The sequence below is a fragment of the Fulmarus glacialis genome, unplaced genomic scaffold (genome assembly GCF_000690835.1).
Source record: "Fulmarus glacialis isolate BGI_N327 unplaced genomic scaffold, ASM69083v1 scaffold25183, whole genome shotgun sequence".
Taxonomy (NCBI): Eukaryota; Metazoa; Chordata; class Aves; order Procellariiformes; family Procellariidae; genus Fulmarus; species Fulmarus glacialis.
The window spans coordinates 1-22,310 of record NW_009205211.1 but is presented as its reverse complement, the minus strand read 5'-3'; the positions used below and the strand labels follow the sequence as shown (position 1 = coordinate 22,310).

The window sequence follows — 22,310 nt, the reverse complement described above, 5'->3', positions numbered from 1 at the left end:
CAATACTTTCAAATCAAAGGAAAACAATCAGAACGGCAAGGATGAGCATGGCTGTACAAGTTGAGCAGAAATAAAGAAAAATAAACGTAAAACATAGTGTTGAAACGTCTACTAGTTAGCCTTGCTTACATGAATTAAAAAAAAAAAAAGAAACAAAAGTTTTCAGATTTTATACATCTTTTTTCAACCAGGTACATTTAATTGCAACCAGTAGGCACTCCACCAAAACGCAGTATTTGCAATCCCCATCTCTTTAACCGAGAGAGACTACTTTGGCCTCAGTATTGCTATATTACAGTTTTCCTGCTTCAAAACATGCAGTTCATACATTTTACAGTTTTACTGCCATAGTCGATGCATTCTGGCCCAATACACTCACAGCAGGCGTTGTGAAACCATCGGTATTTGGATGCTCCCATGGACTCGCAAGAGATCTTGCACTGATGTATTGACATGCAGTCATCAAAATACACCACAGTACACATGTGTTCTAAACCAAGAGGGGGAAAAAATTTGGTTTAAAAGGCCTTAAAAGGTTAGTTAAAAATTAATTAATGTGCAGCTTTTGAAGTAGGATTGCAAATCATCATGACTATGAGGCATAAAGAAAAAACAGGTGATAGTGAAAGCAGAGAGAAGAGACAAAGACCCAAGGTGCAACCTATCAACTTCAAGTTTTTAGTATCTACAACTCAACCTGTTATCTGCTCTGCCTCTGGATTCATTTATTTCTATAGTCACAAGCAAGAATGTTTTTGTTGGGGTTTTTTTGTGTTCCACGGTTATGAGGGATACCTTTTAAAGTGTAAGGATGGGCTGTGCCAAAATAAGAAGCAAGCATATGTCCTCTGAACCTTTATCACCAAGATACCACTTTCACAGTTGCCAGCAGTTACTATATGTTATCATTAAAAAGTTCTGTTTTAGAGAAGTTATTTAAAAAACACCAAAAGCCATTTATTTAAGTGTAAACATTTCCTCCCCCCCACAACTCAACAATATTCTCAAACTACATTAAATCACAGAGTTAGAGCTGTTTTCCTCAACTAGAAACTGCGCACTTTTTTCTTCTTTTTTTAGCAACACCACCAGCTTTACTACTAAGATTAAGAAACCCCTTCTGCCTAAGCATCGACTTTATTCTTCTAACATCCATGCAATTACTTGAAATGCCATGAAGTTTGGTGTTGCAACCTCAAACTGGAGCCGAGGCATTCACCACAACTATAAAACAAAAACATTCCTCCTCAGTCTACTTCCAATTCTCCAAGCTGACAGATTCTACCAATTTTCTTCTGTGCTGACCGGGTGATTACACCGTAACTTTGTTCATCCTCCAAAGGACCTTGATTGCATCACATTTACGCCCAGTGTAACTTAGCACACTTTGGGGAAAAGCACAACTGAAAGCTGTCTACAAACATGAATGTCTCACTTGCACACGTCAGACAGATTTGTGAGCAGGAGATATCAAGGGGCTTTCTAGCCTATTACTGCTTATGGCACGTGGATCCAGGAGAAACATACTGACCTACATTCCAGCGTGGATTAGAAAAACGTAATCCAAACATAAATGGTAAATCAAGACAGTGGCGTTTTTTTGAATTATTACTGAGATATGGAGAAGGGTGAGTAACCGAAGGACTCTCGGAGCAGTGTAGTTCTTAACCATAGCGTTTATTCAGTCTCTTATCTGTGAATAAGTCCTGGGAGGCTGCACCAGAACCTCCCCTTCAAAACATTGATGCCCCAGCGATTAGCAACCTCAGTAGTATGCGTATCTCTGGGCAAGCTCCCAAGGTGAGGTCCAGAGGTGAGTTGAGGCCAGCAAGGGTCTCCGTCACCATACAAGCCATCAGATCTACACAGTCAGTTTCCTCAGCACCAACAATAAATGTTCTCTGTAGGCATGTGGCAAGGAACGGCACAACATAGAGGAGAGCACAACGTACCTGCCAGCTTTTCTGTGGACACATCCTCCTCCTTGACATCTGGAAACCATGCCTACCCTTTTAAGAATTATCATTTGTCAAAACACGTATGAGGGAACCCTGATGACTGTCAAACTATTTTACTACTACCTAAACAGCTGCAAAAGGGTCACAGAACATGCTGCCAGCCCACTGAAAGCAAGAGAGAATTAACTGCCTTGTTCAGGATCTGAACTGATGGACACTTCTTACAGATACATACTATATACAGTGCAATAGGCAATAAGGATCTTGGGGAGGAAGTGCAGACCCATAGCTGAAGCAGTTTTCTGCTCCCAGGAAAGCTGTGTTGTGAGTAAAGCTGCAGTTGTCCAAGAAATCTTGGAGTACCTGAAGTACTGCTGGGAATGTCAACAAAATACACTGTGGCTGTATAAGTCCTGTCCCATTCTTGGCACTTCTATTTCTATGACCCTTTATAATAAAGCCTGAGGCACAGCAACCAGAGGAAGAGTTCTCAGAGAACAAAACCTCTGCTGAAAACCAACCAACATAGCTACAGCTTCAGTAAGGATACTTTATTCACAGAGGGGAAGGGAAAAGAGCAAAACAGAAGTGTATGCTATGGTAGCATGAGCAAAGAGTGACCAGCCAGGTATACACCTGAAATGCTCAGCCAAAGCTGAAAAGTGGTAGGGAAATGCAGCCACCACCGCCTCATAGGCAAGAATCCACCTAGGTGCCACACAGCAGCTCCATCTTGTTATGGAGAACACACAAGGACTTGACAACATTTCATCACCAACAACAAAAAACTAAGATTGTCTGGGTCCCAAGAAGGTGCATACACCCTCCATTCTCAGGAGGCCCAGGCATTCCCAGGTATCTGTCCCACCCACTCCTCACAGGAGGTTTTCAGTGGAAAAGTAGGGTGTGAAAAAGTAGAGGTGAGTCTCCAGGCAGTGCTCACCACGAGATCTAAGCACCAGTGTGTCCCATCAGTCATCCAGTTCAGTGCTGGTGTGCAAGCACAGGAATCTCACAGAAGCCTCTCTAAGAAGTATTCATGCTCTCTATACCCTCTTGCTTAATCCCAATTCACTCCTTTGATCCCTTTTTAGTAGTTTTGTTCTCAAGTTTGACCTTAAATGCCATAAGTAAGGTCAGTCTTAGAATGTGTCAGCTAGAGGCACACAGCCTCTGCCCCAAAACAGGCAATCCTGGCTAATCCAGAAAGATTTCTTGCTGCAAAATCAGCTTTTGAGATGCTATCTCCACCTGACTGACCTAGTCTCCAGATCAGCTTGAGAAGGCAAAATGACTCATGGCTCTCTCTAGATAGTAGTGGAACAACTCTTTAAAGAAACCAGAGTCCTCTCCAAAGGGTGGCTAGAAGTGCTGCTATCATGTTGATCACTGCACTCCTACTTGCAACATGCAAAGGAAAGCCAGTAGGTCAGGAAAGACCGTCAGGAAGGTTGTGCACACTCTGAGGTGGGTTAGCTGCTCCCAGTCTGTCTTCACACCAGAGAATGACCAGTCCTGTCTGTGTTAGGGGATGCCTGCATTCACCTTCGTGTTAGCCTCATCTGTGACAGCACTAGTTCAGAAGTTCTGGAGAAGCCCAATTAATCTTGAAATAAACTTGAAATGAAACTTGAAATAAACCTCTTGTGGAAGAAGAGCGTGTGATTTCTAGGATGCGAAGATCAATGACACTGAACTACCTATGCCTGAAGTTCCTGTCTGCTGCTCAGTGGAATCCAACCAATGTATGCACTATGTCGGTGGCTCAGGACACAGGCACAGCCTGTGGAAAAGCAGGCTGTAACACAAAGAGCAGAGCAGATGGGCACAACCGGCAGTACCATCCCTAGAAAACCAAGCTCTGGTCCTCCTCCAACAGCAGGATGTATAAAGCAGCTAGTGGCTCTTACCGGCACCCCCTCCCAGCAGTCTTGCCTCTGCTATTCCTCCGACAGCAGGGCTCACTGCCCAGGCTTGGTCTACCCGAAGGCTGTCCTTCCCCTTTTACTCCTCCTCGTAGCAGCTGTTCCTCTTGTTTTCAGAGCAGCAGCATCCAGTTTTTAATGCACTGCTGAGAATCCCTATGGTAGTTCTGACCCACACAGAGGCACAGTCTAGCTCTTCACTACAAAGACAACTTCTGCTTGGCCATCTTTTCAAGCACCATCTCCTCAGAGGACTGAAATGCCCAGGCTGGCTCTCTCCCCTTGAGGACCCATTCAGGCTGGCATGTTCCCTCTGTGCATCATGTCCCAGCTGGAGGCACGTAAGCCTTTCTTCAGCAGCAACACTGAGGTGCGCTTTTGCAGGAGTGAAGGTATCTCCAGGGGGAAGGAGGCTGGAAGACAGGCAGCACCAGGCCCATAACCCTGGCAGAACCAGATGACAGCAGACGGGCCCTGTGAGACTGGTCTCCTCAACCACTCTCCCGGGACCAAAATGGGAACCAAAGCCATACCTCAACCTTATTAAGGTGGCAGCAACAACCACAGACATTAATCTTAACTGACTGGAGAGTGGAGAAGAAAGTTTATTTCTACCTGCACACAAGCCAAGAGGATTAAGTCCTAGAAGACCAGTCCAAAAATGCTGCAAAGGGGAGAGGACAGACTGTACACGGTAGGCCAGAGCCAGCAGTAGACCTGGCTGGTTCCCAGTAGCTCTCGTAAGCAGCTGGAGGACACGCTCCATGTATACCCTACCAAACTGTTTCTGAAGTCTCGGAGTGAGCGAGACTTGCCAGGTCTGAATGAGTCACATTGGCCAGAGAGCATTCTGTTCGTCACGGGACACTCCTGGTCCCCTCCTCAGCAGCGTCTGTGTGCCCGTGTAGATGCTGAATTACTGAAAGCACGAGAGTTCCTCGCATCGAGCGTTAAATCCCTCTTTACAGGCTGCAGAAACAGAGTTACACAGGGGAAAAAAATACATACCTACAGGCTCAGTTGGGATCTGGGAGAGTATTTAAACTGTTTCACAAACCTAATTACATAGTCATCACTTGGCTCCCTCAGTGTAGATAAAAAGGATGTTACTTAGTGCAGTAATAGCTTTCATTTGCATTTTGCCAATTTTCACACAGTAAGGACTACAGACTACAGGTGAGAAGGGGAGGGGGAAGCAGCAGCAGGGGACTCCCAGCTACATAGCCCTTTTTTTTTCCCCCAGAAAGTCAGTTTTTCACCTTTTTTCCCCCCCAATTCATACTCAGTGAAGATTGTGTGGGAGAAACAACAATCAAGTCTAAACTCAAAATGACCAAAAGAAACGGACTCACGTTTCTATCAGGCTTTGCTATGATACTGTCTGTGCTGCGAGATCTGTATTGGTGCACTACAGAGGAATTTAGCAATTCAGAGAAGATAAAACAATTCAGTTCTTGTAAGTTAAGGAAAAATGCCTATCCACAAGATGAAAAAACCTTCCTAGTTAATGACAATTCCCTGTATGCCACCTTTGAAGTTAAAAGTGCTACTTAAGTTCAGTTGTCTGCTGGTCTGTTTATCAGTAGCTCTAAAAGTACTTTAAAAAGGTAACTGTTCATCCAGCAGCCATACCATTTTATCCCAATCAGAACTTATAAAAAGAAACATTTTTTAAAAAAAAAAAATCTTCCTGGAGTACCTACAGAGGTAGATACCACGTTACTGGATTTCTAGCTCTCCCCTACGTGGATGGCACTGGAGGGGAGCAGAAGTGCAGAGCGGACGCCATCCCCTGTGTCACACCAAGCAGTGTAAGTCAGAAACCCTTAACTACAACACAGATTTTGTTTCATCAGGTGCCAAAAGATTATCTAGTTCCCCTCTCTCTCTCGCCAACATCCTGTCATCATCTGAAACAATTACGCTTATTTAAACATCTGAACTTGCAGTTCAGAGCTCTGAGGGTATCAGCTAAACGTGAAGGGAAAAGAAAGTATAAATGTAGCCCTACATTAATAATCATCGCAATACTCCCTGAAGTAGCGGCTCAAATGCCAGAAACTACTGATACGAACCGCAGCAGCTGCAGCAGCGGACGCATACTTTGGCAGCTAAAACGTTAAAAGTCAATTCACAGGAGGAAAGGGAAGACACTCATTAAGATAATAATGGGGAAGTTCAAGGTCTGGCGGCTGGGCTTGCAGTAGGCTGGGGCGAGAAAGGAATGCTTTATATCCCACCGCACCCCACCTCCTCCCAGATCTATAGCCGCCCTCCCGGGGCTGGTGGCTTCACGCCACTCAGGCACAAAGCTCACGGGTTCCCGTGGCTGGTGCTGCTTTTCCTGGCACTCACCCAGAACTGCATCGAGCAAGTCTGGCACCCTGGACCACCTTAACGGCGATCCCTGCATGAACACATATTGAAATTAAAATCAGAACTGTGTTATACGACCTAACAAGGGGTATTTGAAGGCAGAGCCTTTCCAAATTTTGGGATGTATTCCAGAAGACAGCACAGAGACTCCTGTCCCCTTACCAAAATCTACCTCTCATTAGCCCCTCTCCCTTTACAGGCAATGCAATAGGCTGCTGCCAGGACACCATGTTGGAGTGAAGCATGCAAGGAGCCACAGAAGAACCACAAAATGGAGGAGGCACAGCACTGTAAAGAAAACATAAGGGATCTGTGTTCCTGCTCACAGGAATATAATTTCAAATCCCTGAATGTCATCGCCTTGAAACTGCTTAGCAAGTCACCTTAAGGATGTCTCCATTTGCAAGATGTGCCCTTAAGCCTAACAGCACGTTTGGGGAGAAGGAAAGGGTAAAGAGATGGTCTTCAGTTTCTTCCACTGCAGGCTATGCTTGTATTTACTGCAACTGAGCATGCACACATACACATGTACAGACCCACCCTCTACTACAGTGATTCTAACACATGCTAGCTCGTTAAACCACAGCGACTTGACGGTGTGACTGAACTTTGCATGGGCAGAAGCCATCAGACTCCAGCAACTTCCTGGGCTCCCTCTCTGTGCCCACGCTCACTAGGTTCTTCAGCACTTGACCTACTACCCCTCCACCTTTTGGTTACTGCGTCCCCAATGAACTCATCAAAAAAAGTATTAAATAAAATGCCGCCCCATGGATCACACAACATCCAGCACAAGAGGTGCAATTCCCCAGTTGTCCTTGCTTCCACCATAATAAACATCAGCAGACCAAGGCCAGCAGCCAACTTTTCTTTCCACCTACTCCTGTTCTCACTGCTTGAATCATCCAAGTTTTTACAAGCAAACTTTAATATGACTTCTGAAAAAGCAGAGCACTACAAAGTTATCTACATTGTGACCAAGAAATGACAGACTCCTCAACAGGCTTATATATCTAGACACTTAAAGTTTAGGATGTTGAAAGCCATTTTCTACCTTTTCCAACTCTTCACTGATCACTAAGATGGAGGAGGAATAACCAGTGATTAGAAGAAGAGCTCTGACATTTATTTCTGTTCTAAGTTTCTCCTGAAGCCCGAAAACCAGTGGCATTTGGTAACTATTTCCAAATATAACTGTTGTTTTTGGACTGTCATCATTCCAGTGAAAGCTCTCTCAACCTAATCTCTAATATGTTCTTAGTAAATGAAATGAAGGAGACTTTTGACTAAGAAAAAATTGCAGTGTTATGTATTTGTCTGCGTTGTTAAACTCAAAACTCCTATACACCCTTGAGATGCAATGCAAATTCCAAGTTTAATCCAAAACTATCATTAGCCCATCCTGTTGGTATGGTAGTAAAGGACTCCCAGGGAACAGCCATCTGGGCTGCAGTACCTAAGTACAATGGGATATATTCAAGGTTGTTCTAAGCATAATTTTTTTTCCCAAGTATAATTTACATCTTTAAATACTGTAGTGTTTGCACACAGGGCTTTTTGTGGGCTTGCCACTTAACATGGCTTTCTGCATCATTCTCATAATGACGAGCAAGTGTTTTAGTAACATCAAAGACATATGAATGAGATGCTTTCTGACCATCTGGTTTCCCAGTTCTGGAATTAATTTATTTTTCTAATGTGCCTTAACCAAAGGAAATTAGAAAAGTTGCCATTACAGTCCCATTTAATCAACAGCAGTCCTACTCAGAAACTTAACTAGGTCAAAGGTTCACAATTCTATGGAAAAGCAGCGTGTCCATCAATTAGGGTATCTTTCATTGATAAGATAAAAGAGCCGTCACAACAGCAACATATGGGGTTACGAATATCTGAAGTGTGTGTTGGGAAGGAAGCAAAGCATTAATTACACTAATAAAACAAATCAGATGCTCTTTTTTCCCTGTTAAGCAGCAATTTCACCATGAACTGTTTATGAGATTCTTTTAAGTCTGATGTAATGATTTGCAGGGAAAAGTATTTCAGGTTTAGTATGGAAACCAAGAAGCAGAGAGTATTTTTCTCATGTCACTGTTGTCACTACCTCAAACTTCTCATCTTCCCCCATCTGTTTAGCCTGGAGAAGAGGAGGCTGAGGGGAGACCTCATCGCGCTCTACAACTACCTGAAAGGAGGTTGGTCTCTTCTCCCAAGTAACAAGCGATAGGACGAGAGGAAATGGCCTCAAGTTGCGCCAAGGCAGGTTTAGACTGGACATTAGGAAAAACTTCTTTACTGAAAGAGTGGTCAGGCCTTGGAACAGGCTGCCCAGGGAAGTGGTGGAGTCACCATCCCTGGAAGTATTTAAAAGACGTGTAGGTGAGGCACTTAGGGACATGGTTTAGTGGGCATGGTGGTGTTGGGTTAGCGGTTGGACCTGATGATCTTAGAGGTCTTTTCCAACCTTAATGATTCTATGATTCTACGAAATCTCCCTGCAGCAAATATTCTGAAGTCTGTCCTCTAAACTGAAGGTGAGAATATGAAAAAATTGATACAAAATAAGAGGAATGAGTCCATAAGTTGAACCCCCGCCCCCAAATTGCTTATTTTTTAAGACTGTCTGTCACATATCCCCCCTCAACATAAAGAGCGATCTTGCTAATCTTACTCAGGTTTACTATTAATCCTGGATTTCCTACAAACCATCCTTCTAAAGAGTTCAAGTTATGCCAGCTCAGATGAAAGAAATAAACATCTACTCCAGATACAATGGTTTATGGCATGTGGCTTTCTCAAACCTCTGAAGCCATGTGTTTCAGTTGCCTACCTCTGCACTGATACATGATTTGGATTCAGTTTTTGGTCTGTCCTGTCTCCTAAGCTACAGGTAACTGCTTCAAAGTCAAAGAACATACCGTGCCAGTGCACATGAAATAACATGAACAAACTGCCTCATGCCACAGGAGGAATTACAGAGATAACAAACTCATATGGTTCAGTGTCTCCTAAGATCATCAGACACTTTAACACGATCTTCCATGTTCCTCAATACTTCTGCCTCACTCCTTTTGTTATGTCATGCTCAAAATTAGACTGAACTTTTCAGACTTTTTTAAGGGAAAAGAAGAAGCGAGCACAGACAAGCACAGAAGATGCACCGAGAAGGCTCCTGGAAGAGACGAGAGGAAAAACTAGGAATTTAGACACTATACTCATTACCTTTGTCACTAGAGTAAGGTGCGTGGACATTGTTGCTTGGAACAGAGACGTTCTGATGCTGTGGCTGGTTCACTGTTTCTAAAAAGGAAACGAGGTTCTCATGGTGCGACAGTTCTTCTGCCACAGGGAAGGAAACGATATTCCAGTTCAGTTGAGTATCCCCTTCTGTCAGCGCCCGGAAAAGGGACGGAATTGGTTCATGCAACTCCTCGACAGTGCTCTTGGATGTTGGAGGGGTGTCACTGTAATTGCGAGGATTGCACATACCTGCAGAGGAATGAAACAGTAATGAAACTCCCTAAACTCTTCTCCTTGAAACAGGTGGGAATATTTAGAAAATTTAAAAAAATTTTTTTTTTTTTGCTAAGCAGAACAAAGCCCTTTCATATATATCCCACTCTTAGCTCAACAGCAGAAGTGCCACTAAATACAGCAGGACAAGCTTTCCATAACAGCAGGTTTCAGATCTCTGCAGACTTCCACAAAACACACCTGTGGCTCGTGAGATCCAAGTGAAAAGAAAAACCTCATCTAAACAGCACTTCGCTTTCCTTTTTATGCTAGCATTACAGTTTAGACTATGAAGAGTTCAACGAAAGGTTTGTTTCCCCTGGGAAAAGAGACAAAGCACAGTACAATCGATACTAGCATAAATCTGGAATGAAAGCTTACGACTGAACAAAGATAGTATCTTGGTAAGTCCTGAGGTACATGAAACTTTTGATCATAGTTCAAGTATTTGATCTCATCCGCTGCAGCAGTGCATTAGATCTTTTTAGTCATCTACCAGAGATGCAAAGATCACTATCGGGAGGGAGCAAGAGTCTGAATTACTTTACCTGCTTAGAGACAGCTGAGATGAACCTCGGTTTGCTACTTAGTTGGAGGGGTCACTACAGGCAAAATGCTTATATCCAGGTTACCTCTTCCTTATTTTTCAATGTCTTTTGTGGTATCTTTTTGGAAACCTTGTAATCTTTTTTCTCTTTGCTACTTCCTACAAAATGTTTTTGTGATGTGCAATGCAGGTGCCAGTTTTTCATTAACCATTTAAACACTAACATTTATTACTAGCCATGAAATTGAAGGGTATCTTGATTTAATCCAAACATTGAAACAACCAAGATTAAAAAGAAAAGTTGTATCTGCGTAGATATTTAAACTCAGAAACCATAAAACACTATTAGAAGTCATCTGGCAAGAGACAGACAAATCCATTTTCCTCATGTACATCTGGATATCGTTTTGGGTAGTTTAACAGACAGTTTTAGACAGCTACAGCTGCAAAGCACACCAATCCTTAAAGTATCAAAGCGATATGGGACATAAATGTTGAAAGTCTACCTGCCCCACACAACCAGAGAAGCATCTCCTGCCCTGCAGATACATTAGGATTCTAGCTTCAGAAATCGTGTTTAACTAGAGCCTTATACAAAACCACAATCTTTTCAATCTAAGTAGATGGATTTCCATAATGAACAAAACAGAGTGAAGTTCATCCATGACAATTAGCACGAGATCTGACAAATCTTAAGCAAGTGGTTAGCCTTACCAGCATTTAATAGTAGGAACAACACAAGATAGTCTGCTCCTATAGAAAAGGTGAGCCAAGTATTAGGTGCGAGGAGGGGGGGGAAGCCTCTCCTCCAAACAACATCAGGTGACACTAAAAAATAATTCCACTTACGCAAACTTCCTACTCCTCTCAACTAGGTTTGCTCGTCACAGACATTCCTGGACTCACTGCTTTAATCAAAAATTTCTATCACTGCATTATCACCTTTTAGTAAGCATTTGGAATATTCACCATACAATTGTAATAAAGGATGCCCACCTAAAATTTAACTAGGAAGATATCAAACCAGGTAAGAGTTTCATACAGATACATCAAGAGACGTACACTTTAATTGATGTCATTCTATTAATGCTGTGAAATGGAAACCAGCGAGCCTTTCTAGAGGCCCCCTCTGTCAGGCTGAATTCAGAAAATAAATTTCACCGATAAGAAGGACACACAGGAAAAAAATAACATCGAGATTGTTTACCAAATTATTGCAGAATGTGGACAGCATGTGTGCATATCAATCCAGTATGAAAATATCAATCCAGTATGAAAATCTTAAGATGGTACCAAGAAGCCATTGCTCATAGTTTAATGAATAATTGCTCATTCCACAAAGATCCTTCCCTCTTACTATTTTTTAAAAGTATTCTAATTATAATAATGATAATTTTATAATAGTTATTATAATACAGTAACTTTGGTTAAAGCAAAAATAAAAAAGCTTAACTTAACAGCAACTGGTAAGGAACAAACATGTCTACATTACTGCTTTGGAGGCCAATGATTTAAGACAAAATTTGATAACCAGAATTTAAAAATGTAACTATGCCATTATGCTAGAGCTAGGTCTCCTGCAACTGAAAGAAACACAAATGTATTCAACTGTAACAAGCCATACAATAATCCTTTCAATTTAAGTATTTCTCCTTCTTTTGTCCCCTCCTCTTACCCATCTCTTACTACATACTGTTATGGAAAATCCAAGTTCCCTTCCAGCATCACAGTTCTCACATGGAGATTTTAGCCAGCCCACAGAGTTGTACACAGTCCCAATCCATCTTTCTTGGATGAGAAGATGCAGAAATGGGCTATTGAAATGATGGAAGCAGACAAGCCTTTACATGAGGGACTAGAAGAGCTTAACCCACAAAGCTTAGAAAAACAGAGGAAAGAGGAACCTGTTGTTGTTCTCCCTCCTCTAGTGTCTTTGTCCCTGTCAGAGAAGGGAGAGAAGATCCACACAAAACACAAGACAACAACTGACCAGAAGTGAAATGAATGCCAGAAGGTAGAAGGTAATTCCTGACCTCAGAGCAGAAATGATCTGAGAGACATGACAACCTATCTGCTTTTACATTAGACATGAACAGCTTATAAAGAGACTTAAATGTCAGCTCAAGTATCAGCAAAGAACCGTCTCCAGGAAGCTGGGTATGGCATGCACTGCTGTTTCCTCATTTGAATAAGGCTACAGCAAGGATGACCCTACACTGAAGAGAAGAATAGGACCATACCATAGAACCAATAAGGTCTAAGGCACCCGCAGAACCATCAGGAGATGTTTTAGTCTACTCAGTACGGGGAAACTGAACCTAAAACCTTGTTAACTTCTCTCCTGGATAACACTATGGGAAAGAGCAGCAGAACAGTAAGTAATCTGCACTGCGTGTGGACTCAGCTCTTTTTCTTCACAATCCCAAGAGGTAGGTTCTTCCTCTCCCTAGAGAAGATCGGCACACTGAGCCTTGCTTTCTACAGCGGATTACGGTTCTGAACTAGGGAAATAACCTACTATCCTATTCCCTACCCCTATGACAACAACCCACTTCAGTATTACATTACAGAAATCAAGAAGACATTGGAAGGGCAAAGGGGATGGGCAAACATTTTTTTTTATATATATATATATATTTCACTTCTCAAGGAGCCCACTAAAAGATTTCAGATCAAATAGGAAAAACAAACTCTAAGGCCTATTTCTAAATGTATATCCTCCACATACTTTATGCCATTGGGAAGAATCACACATGCGCAGGACAATGCCACTCCACTGCTTTCTGAAAGACAGTAAAGCAAAGCTAAGCCAGCCAGAACCAAGCAAAAAGCAGGATGTCAGAAAGCATATCCACATCATGATGGAACAGGAAAAGCAATGGACTGCATTGAAAAGGAGCATTTTGAAGCTAGTAATCTTCATGAATTCAGAGAAGACCCAGCCAGCCAGAGAAGTTGAGAGCAGGTACAACACTCAAGACGCATCCCTTTCATGGAAGCCAGGCGGATTTTGAATGGCAGCAGAGGGAGACTTACAGCAACCACAGGAGGATGAAGCTTTCAATACATTTAAAACAAGAGACAGAACTAGAATATATCCTCCTTAAGCAGGTGCAGAATTCACCTGCAGAGAGCTGGAAACTCTGAACGCTACCTGTTAGTACTAATGCTGTTCTTGTTAAGACTGTCATCTAATCCTACAGTAAGAACTTGTATGCCTCTTTCTTACCCTCCACAAAGAGGTCTTTTTGCAAATAAAAGAACGATGAAAACGTTGGGCCATGCACATTTACTATTAGTCCCAAGGATTCACAAGGGAACTCAAACCTAAAGTTGTCCCTGTCCAGTCTCTGTCAATCCACTTTACAGTTAGAAACCTCGATACAGCATCCAACCCCATGAAGCAGGTGCTGCATAGTTTCCTCAAGATGACAATTCAAAAAGGAGTTTACATTTTAGAGACAAAATTAAGAGTCAGTTACAATGACATTAACCAAGCAAAATCTGGACTACCGCCACCCCCCACTCCATAGAGCAGATACAGCCTTCAAATGTTTGGTTCCCCACAGTAATTTATTCAGTACCCACAGAATGAGCTGTAAGATGTTTAAAGCACAGATTCGTTCCCAATGTTTTTCTTCTATTATAAGACTGTGAGCTCAGCATGTGGCAGGAGGAAGCCATTTAAAAAAAGAAGAAAATCCCCAAAAAATGCAAACTTACCAACACAGTCACAGCACTCATCCCAAAGTGTGCCCAGGCAGAGCATGCACTCCTTGCAGCAGGAACAGTTCCCTTCCCCAGGGCGGCACTGACACAGCTCCTGAAAACAACAGAAACTCGTTACACCACACCAACCCCAGATGTAAAATGCTAACACGGCACAGCAATCTTCCTCAAGCCGCAACTCAAATTACGGCATTACAAAAGCTTAGTATACTAATACAATGAGTAAACGGTAAAATAGTTCCAGCCAAAGAACCAATCTTAGTTTACAAAAGGGTCTTTTCCAAGTTTTTTTTAAAAGGTGAAGTTCTAAAGACAAATCTGAAGTCAGCATTTAAAAAAGAAAAAAAATCCTATTCACGGGAAAGGTGTGCACTTCTATGTATGCCTGAATCTACAAGTTCTTTGAATGTTTTTCCCATCACAACAGGAAATTCAAAGAAGGATGTTTCTTTACATATAAATAGTGTGCATACGTTATAATTTAGTTAAAAAAGGAAGTTACTATAACCAGCGTGTGCATACTCAAGAAGATACAGGATGTCTACCATCACACCTATTCATGGATTCTAAAGGGAACTTATTTGGTTAAGTCATCTGACCACAGGATTTTGTGCATCTCTGAATGCTTCTTACACATTGCTCTCCATTTCCAGTATTAGTGAGCAGATTATTTTTTTCCCCAGGTCCAGCTGATTCATTTTTGCTATTATGAAAACAATCCTCTCTCTCCTCCCCCCGCAGTCGACACCTTGGGATACTTCCTACGCTTCTGGAGCCTCTAGAAAGTGAAATGGTATGCATTCTTCTTTAACCATTATTAAGCTAGAAAAACAGAAAAGGCATGGAAGCAAGAAGACAAACCTTTCTCTTCATGTTACCTAAACCTGAAGGCGCTGGTGCTGAAGACACTACGGTTGTGGACCTCAAAGTATGGAAATAGCTTACATGGATGAAGGAAGTCTAAGAACAAGGTGGTCTCCTTCCCTCTAGCTCAAATCCATACTAGTAAGTCCAGTTCAGCTGAAAGACTGTGGCTACATGATTATAATATATGGGTTTGAATTACGCCGTAATGCAAAACGTGGACAGTCAAGAAGTCACATTTGGTTGTCCTGTCTAAGAATTTGGTTTTGATGACGTCTCTCTAACTATCATGTTACGCACAACTGGTGAGAAAATAAAATCCCGTTACTGGAAACACTGATCACAGGATCCTTCCCACCCCCAGCTTTACTGGAGGAGCCATCGGCAAATCTCTGCTACACACTGGACCATGATGACGACATCCATCCCCGCTCTTTGATCCCATTTTCCAGAGGCAGGGGAGGGACACACCACAGCGTGGTCGGGAGACACACACGGACAGGAGGGAAGGGCAAGAAGATGGTTTGGCATGAAATTCTCCTAACCTGGAGTCACCACCCTAGGTAACCGCAGCTGGGTCAGGGACACCACTCATCACAGGCAGACACAAACATCACCTCTTTTTGTAGCACCTTGGGAAGAAGCCGAGGGGGCAGAATTCCACTTTCTAAGTAATTCTTTGCCTGCTATTGTTAAGAAGCATCAGGAAGGGAAGAAAGGAGGCGTTTTTACACCAAACATCAGGAGTGCATTTGCTAGCCAAGGCAAGGCGCAGAGATCCACCCGATCGTGTATGTTCTTTCTTTATCCTGCAACACTGGCAACTGCAAATGTCCGCAGCCTGTTCAGCTGCAGAGGGATCGCCCCTCTCTCGCACCAACTCACACGGGCCCGTGGAAGACCGAAGAGCGCGCTTCAGAGGGCCAGGCCAGAGCGAGGTCCGACTGGGGACAGGGCTTAAGAATACAGCAAATGAAGCTGCAGGGCTACCGTGCTGGGAGACAAAAACTGAACAAACCCCCAGACCCGCTGCAGACATGCTACAATGTATTAATGCGGTGTAAATGCATTGATCTGTTATTTTTCCACTCATTTCATCCCAGATCACAACTCTCCTTGAAGCTAGCAAAGAAACAAAATCCACAAACTGCCACATGTTCTACGTAATGCTGAGAAATGCTGTCGTCTGCACGGTTTAATGTGAACTGTTTGCCCTGCTGAGTGATCGAGCGTGAACTCCTGCTCCACATGCATTTTTGCAATATGCAGCCTTAGTAAGTCTTGAATTTTCATTTACAGAGTGGAAAACTACCAAGATTTTTTACTTTTCCTTCCTCAAAGTTTATTAATGTCACTCATTACTATGCCGTTTCCAAGTGAAAGATGAAAAACAGGCTCATTAATAAAATATACAATTTTTTCCACACGAGGAGACACCACAAACTTAGAAAGATGACTTATGTGAATGAATGACGCATTTCTAAAATATTTATCTTACCGTTTGATAAACAGATTGTGTCAGCTGTGAGAATAAAAAGCCTGAATAAAACAACTTCAAAAACAACCATGAGTAAAATACTGTTACCTTGGCCAGAGAACAATATTAACACATATTAGTATTAAAAATATCTTATATATTTGTTCTTCAACAGTAAAACTGGGCAAACAACTTTATACTTATTAAAGACATTGCAACACCAACAAGCCAGCAGGCGATGCTCCGTAAACTATTAAATGTAATGTATGAATCAAAGCCAGAAAATTCACTAAATTTGTATCAGTTTTATAGATTGAGTGACCTTGCTTTTCAGGTAGGCCACCGAGCCCTGGTTGCACACGACGTGCATACTGTGTGAGTCTAAGAAGAGTATTCTCACTGAATTAAATGTAATCTTAAATTATACATTTGCAACATAATAAAAAAAATTCTGCTTAGCTTCGATATGTGTAAGCACTAGCTTGGGATAGCATCGCTATACCTACCAGTATTTTAACAACTTTATTTTTATAGGAAGGGCTTATGAGCAGTGTAATTTTTTATTTTATTTTCTATTTTTAACCTTTTTTTTTTTTTAACTTGGAGGAGGAGGAGGGAAGAAAGAGAAAACTAGTTAGTCTTCTGCACAGTCTTCTCCAGCTCCCCCCTTCTTTCTCAGAGTTCAGCTGTCTCTTCAGGGCAATAACTGTATGTTTTTCCATATATGTGTTTGCACGTACATGGTTTCCTTAACCACTCTTGAGTCCTTCTGCCTGACTCATCTGCATTGGATATTTGTACAGGATACATCTTTTTAAAAGAATGCTTACATGAGACGTGGGTGAAGCGAGGCAGAATGAGGAACGCTCCTTGTTGATAGCTGGGGGTGGTGAGGCATCAGTGGAAGAAAATATTACTCATAAGTCAACTTGGCAACTTCCCAAACTGAACTACTGAAGGTGCATCAGAGAATGTATTTTGCTAGGCAAGAAATAAGCCTCTCAGTCTAAAATTACAGCATTAAATAGGAAGCAGGCATGTTTGTACAATAAAGATACTTCTGCTCCAGAGAGCAAATAAAGATTTTTACAAGGTATTTAACATCTGCATTTTTTCAAAGCTTTCTTGAAATGACAGAGACTATTTTCTCGGTGCAGAGAGAAACAGGACCTGAAGGCATTGGCAACATCTTTGCAAACTGGAAGGGGGAGTGCAAGAAAAAGAGCTAATGTTTTTTCCTAGAACAGTTTAATAACAGAAAATCTCCTGGAAGCAAACCAGCCAGAACTGTTTTGTTAACCCAACTGCGTTACATACTACAGCTACAACATACACATTATAAGTAATTTTTAGATGCCTAAGCCCTGAAGTTAAGGAGTGGTGCTTATTTCATACCACAGGGCTAAAAAGTCTTGGAAATCCTTTCAAGCTGACAAGTTTGTACACAAGATTAACAGGAGGTGAAGACAAAGATGAAGAGAGATTTTAACTGGAACGATACTGCACCAGCCAAGGTGACTGCAGGCATGTAGTGTTCGGGAGAGAAAACTCTGTATTCTCCAGAAAACAACCCCTCTTTAGAAAGATCTGAAATCCATGCCTGAACTATAGCACTGTTTGTTTCTTTCCTACATACAGCAGTAGTTTAAAGAGCTGTTGCAGATGAGACAGCAAAGCTCAGCTTCCAGCACAACACGGACGTACCATCCAAGCCCGATGACTGCAGGTAGCTCCGCACCGCAAGAGCCAGCCTGGGACTCGCCTCAAACCCGTTTGCTATGAACAATGGTGGGAATGTCCCATCCTAGAGGTTTCTGCTTGCAAGGATTTCCTCCATGTTGCAAGGACACAATACACGCCTCCACTCCGCCCAGTGAGCGTAACTGGCCTTCTCATCTCCTCCACACATGGAAACATCAAAACAACCCACGCATCCAAGTCAACAACAGATGTGCTAGAATAAATACTGTAATATGCATGTCGTGTGCAACCAGGGCTCGGAGGCCTACCTGAAAAGCAAGGTAACAGTCAGTTATTGACTTCAATGCCCCAATCCCAGAGACATGGGAAGGCACTACATCCAAAGCCTTCAAGGGAACTAATTTTGTGGTCCCGCACTGCGTACACTCCCAAGTCTTATTCACAACTCCTTCAACAACTACAGGAAGCCACAAAGTTTTTTTGCAACGGCTAAGCTTATGTGGAGAGATGCCTGAAGCTATCTTCTAATAGGTCTTTGCTTACAGAAAAATAAGAAGTAGACTACGAGAGCACAAATGAAGCTAGAGCCTCAAGATGTAAAAAGAAAGCTGAACGCATGCGAGTTGTTGATCTCATGCTCTGTTCTGGATCTAACAAAATAAATATTTACGTAGGAACCACCCTTAAGCAGAGCAGCTCCTAAGGAGTGGCAGTAATGACTGTACTGACTTCTAGCCACACTGGCAAAAATATTTATGTTAACTGTATGCTTTTTGAGAGAGCAGGTCTTTTGTCTCATTATGTCTCTAAGACAGGCAGCCTCACTTTCTGCACGCAGATGCAGATGACAAACATTCACATTCTGTTTGCTCCCCTAGTTGTCTCCGAGTGACATTATCTTGGTTTCAAGCCACAGATTTTGCCAAACTAGAACAGTCATAAAAATAGGTTAGGGAAAAATGTCATGCGATAGTCAAGCAAACTCACTCAACACAGCCATTTATTTTTAAGTTCAGATTTCTCCAGAAGGAAGAGTTTAGAGGGGTAAAAAAAATACATGCATATACTCTACTTGCATACCTACCCAAGAAATAACATGCACTTCACACAGCAGTGCAGCGCTTCTGCCACAACAGCACTGAAGATTTTAGGGGGGGGGGGGGTAAAGAAAGCCAAGAAGAAAGATGACAATTGCTTTGAGTCAAAGCTTTAGAAGTCTTCATATCCACAATCAGACTAGTCTGACCTGACCTGTTCTTCTATGAAGAATGAATACTGACTGGTATGTCAGGCCTGTTCGCAGGAAGAGCACCCAGACAGTGAAAATGAACAGTGGCATTCCCCCATAATTGTATACAATTCACGTGGCCTGGGTTACTTTAGGGTCTCAGAGAATTGTATACGATTTCGATTTTAGGGAAATGCTTTAAAAAGGGATTTCACATCACCTGTACAAAGTAAAGAGAGATCACACCTACAACAAGCAAAGCCATGCAGGGGTCTCTTTGCATGCACAGGGCTGTGTCACTACAGAGATGCCAACACAACCTGAGTAAAGCACAGTCGTGTGAGCGACCTCCATGCAGCACTGAACCTCAGCCGTCTTATTCCCAGCCGAGGAAGGACTCCAGTAGCATTAGCTCCGCTTCTCCTGGGCTGTACTCTATTCAGACTAGCTCGTAAAAATAAAGTTTAAATGCTGGGTGCCTCAAGCTTGAGTCTGACAAAAGGTAAGTGGGAAGGAGATGTCTGTACTTTTATGGATGGTGGACTCCCTTAGCAGTAGAGGAAGAGACGACAATAAATCTTCCCTGTTTTTCCCTTCATCCCCATTCATCTGGACCAACTGCTTTCTCCTGAATATGTATCAACATATCTGCACCACTGTGCTTGCTATTTAAGTGCCTTGTACATCCAGTGCCACAACTGGCATCTTACTTTTTAAAGCTCAGAGGTGATACGAAAAAATGCAAAGAAGGAACTTGTAAGCACATCAGTTTGTCACAGTGCACAATCCCCAATGTACTAGCAAAAACACTGCCATTATCTTTGAAAATGTGTAAGTCAAAAGCCTCTTGCTTGCTCCCATATTTAACAATTCTACAGACCATGGCTGAGTTAGAAGCAATAGCAATTTTTTTTTTAAATCCATCAGCAATCCGGATGGATTCGTGAATCCAGCAAGTATTTTTATTTGTAAACCAGACAAATTTTATACAGAAGTCAATGGCATGAAGTAAACATGGAAATGCTTCATGCCACTTCTGCATCACTTTTCAGACTGTGATCGCACATTGACAGTAAACATACTAGCACATTACCGGCATATGATATTTGTGTTCTCTACTTTTGCATTTCCAATCTACAAAGAGGCAGTAAGAAATTATTTCTTTTAAAGCTGCTGCAACTGACCCCACAATTTAAGAAGGATGTGAAGGTCCTTGAATGCATCCAGAGGAGGGCAACACAGCTGGTGAAAGGGCTGGAAGGCACGTCCTCTGAGGAGCGGCTGAGGACTCTGGGCTTGTCTAGTTTGGAGAAAAGGAGGCTGAGGGGCGACCTCATTGCTCTCTACAGCTTCCTGAGGAGGGGACATGGAGAGGGAGGTGCTGAGATCTTCTCCCTGGGATCCAGTGATAGGATGTGTGGGAATGGTTCAAAGCTGCACCAGCAGAGGTTCAGACTGGACATTAGGAAGCATTTCTTTACCGAGAGGGTGGTCAAACACTGCAAGAGGCTTCCTAGAGAGGTGGTCGATGCCCGAAGCCCTGTCAGTGTTTAAGAGGCATTTGGACAATGCCCCTAATAACATGCTTTAACTTTTGGTCAGCCCTGAATTGGTCAGGCAGTTGGACTAGATGATCGTTGTAGGTCCCTTCAACTGAAATAGTCTATTCTATTCTGACCACATGATGCCTCCTTTTTTTCCAATATGGAGTCAAAAAGCATGCTCAATACATCATCAGTAAGTAAAGACTTGGTAGATGCCACAACTGCTTGCTATTCTGCTACAAAAGGCGCTTCCGTTCTGCTGCACTCCATGCCTCTTAACTCCTGCTGTAAGAGCAGCAACCTGGTCTCAGTCTGTTTCTTTCACTGTGTGGACATTACACACAGTGAGTCAAAAGCAGCAGCTGGATTTGAGTTTAACATCCATCGCCTACGAGTTCAGCTTGTGTTTTGTTTGGGGTTTTTTGGGTTGGTTTGTTTTTGTTGGTTTTTTTAAGGTAGACCCACATTGCTCATTACTGTTAGCAGCCATAGGTCCCTCCCGATCAAAAAGCTTTTCCAAATGCACCTCAGGACTGTAATTCAAGTTAGGTCCCTACTCGTTCTCTCATGTGAGTTTTTAGGCATCTTTTCATCGGTTGTACAAATCTCATGTTATGGAGAGCATCAGGCATCAACTACTGACCCTCGGCCTGGGCCAGGAGAGTTTAAAAAGTAGACAGATTGCAAGTTAAGGGGAACAGATAAGGGGAACATCTCAGACAGATATGGGAACATTGTAAGCACATCTGAACTGCTGGTATTGCAGATATCTTTAAAACAAACAATCGTTGCCCACAGAAACCTTTCTAATAAAATGTCTGTTTTAAATTGCTGCTTGTTCGTAGTATCACTAATAAAGAAGAAAGAGACTGAAAACAGCGTGACTGGTAGTGGCTTCTAACAATAACCCAACAATCATAATCCTCGACTTGAAAACGTTTCCATTAAAAAAAGAAACATGCCCATATACACACGCACTTATCTATAAAACAGTTGTTAATCTGCATTTACATGTGTAGGAGACCATAATTAACTTCTTTAAAAAAAGCCACTATTTAACATAAAAATACCGGTTATTTTTATCACTGGATCTTTTCAAGACACAGCTTCAGAACTGTTTCTTAAACGCTTAAAAGCAAATAAAGGAAACACGACTCGTACCTGTATCAGGCATTTACTGACATCGCTAGCACAGAGCGCCTTATTGCAGCCTGTTGATGACTGGATCCACAGCAGGAACAGGAGGAGAGTGACTGTGGGCACCGTGATGTACTGCGACCTCATGTTTCCTGGAGGTGAGCAATTTTCACAAGTACTTCAACCAGCACTGAAATAAAAACCAGCAACTGAAAAGGCTATTGGAACACAAGTTAAATCCTACTTCCCTTCCCCCTTGCATCTCCTTCAATAAAGATTAATTAAAAAAAAGAGGGGGGAAAAGAGGGGGGAAA

At 42.4% G+C, this 22,310-nt stretch overlaps 1 protein-coding gene across 1 annotated transcript; it reads right to left on the bottom strand.

The window, feature by feature from the left end:
- Positions 1-22,187, bottom strand: TWSG1 (twisted gastrulation BMP signaling modulator 1). The gene is made up of 4 exons (XM_009575324.1): positions 22,021-22,187; positions 14,040-14,139; positions 9,479-9,745; positions 1-490 (listed from the first exon to the last, which is right to left on the bottom strand). The coding sequence occupies exons 1-4, from the start codon at positions 22,141-22,143 to the stop codon at positions 309-311; spliced, it is 672 nt and encodes a 223-aa protein (XP_009573619.1). The 5' UTR covers positions 22,144-22,187; the 3' UTR covers positions 1-308.
- Between the last annotated feature and the right edge of the window lie 123 nt (positions 22,188-22,310).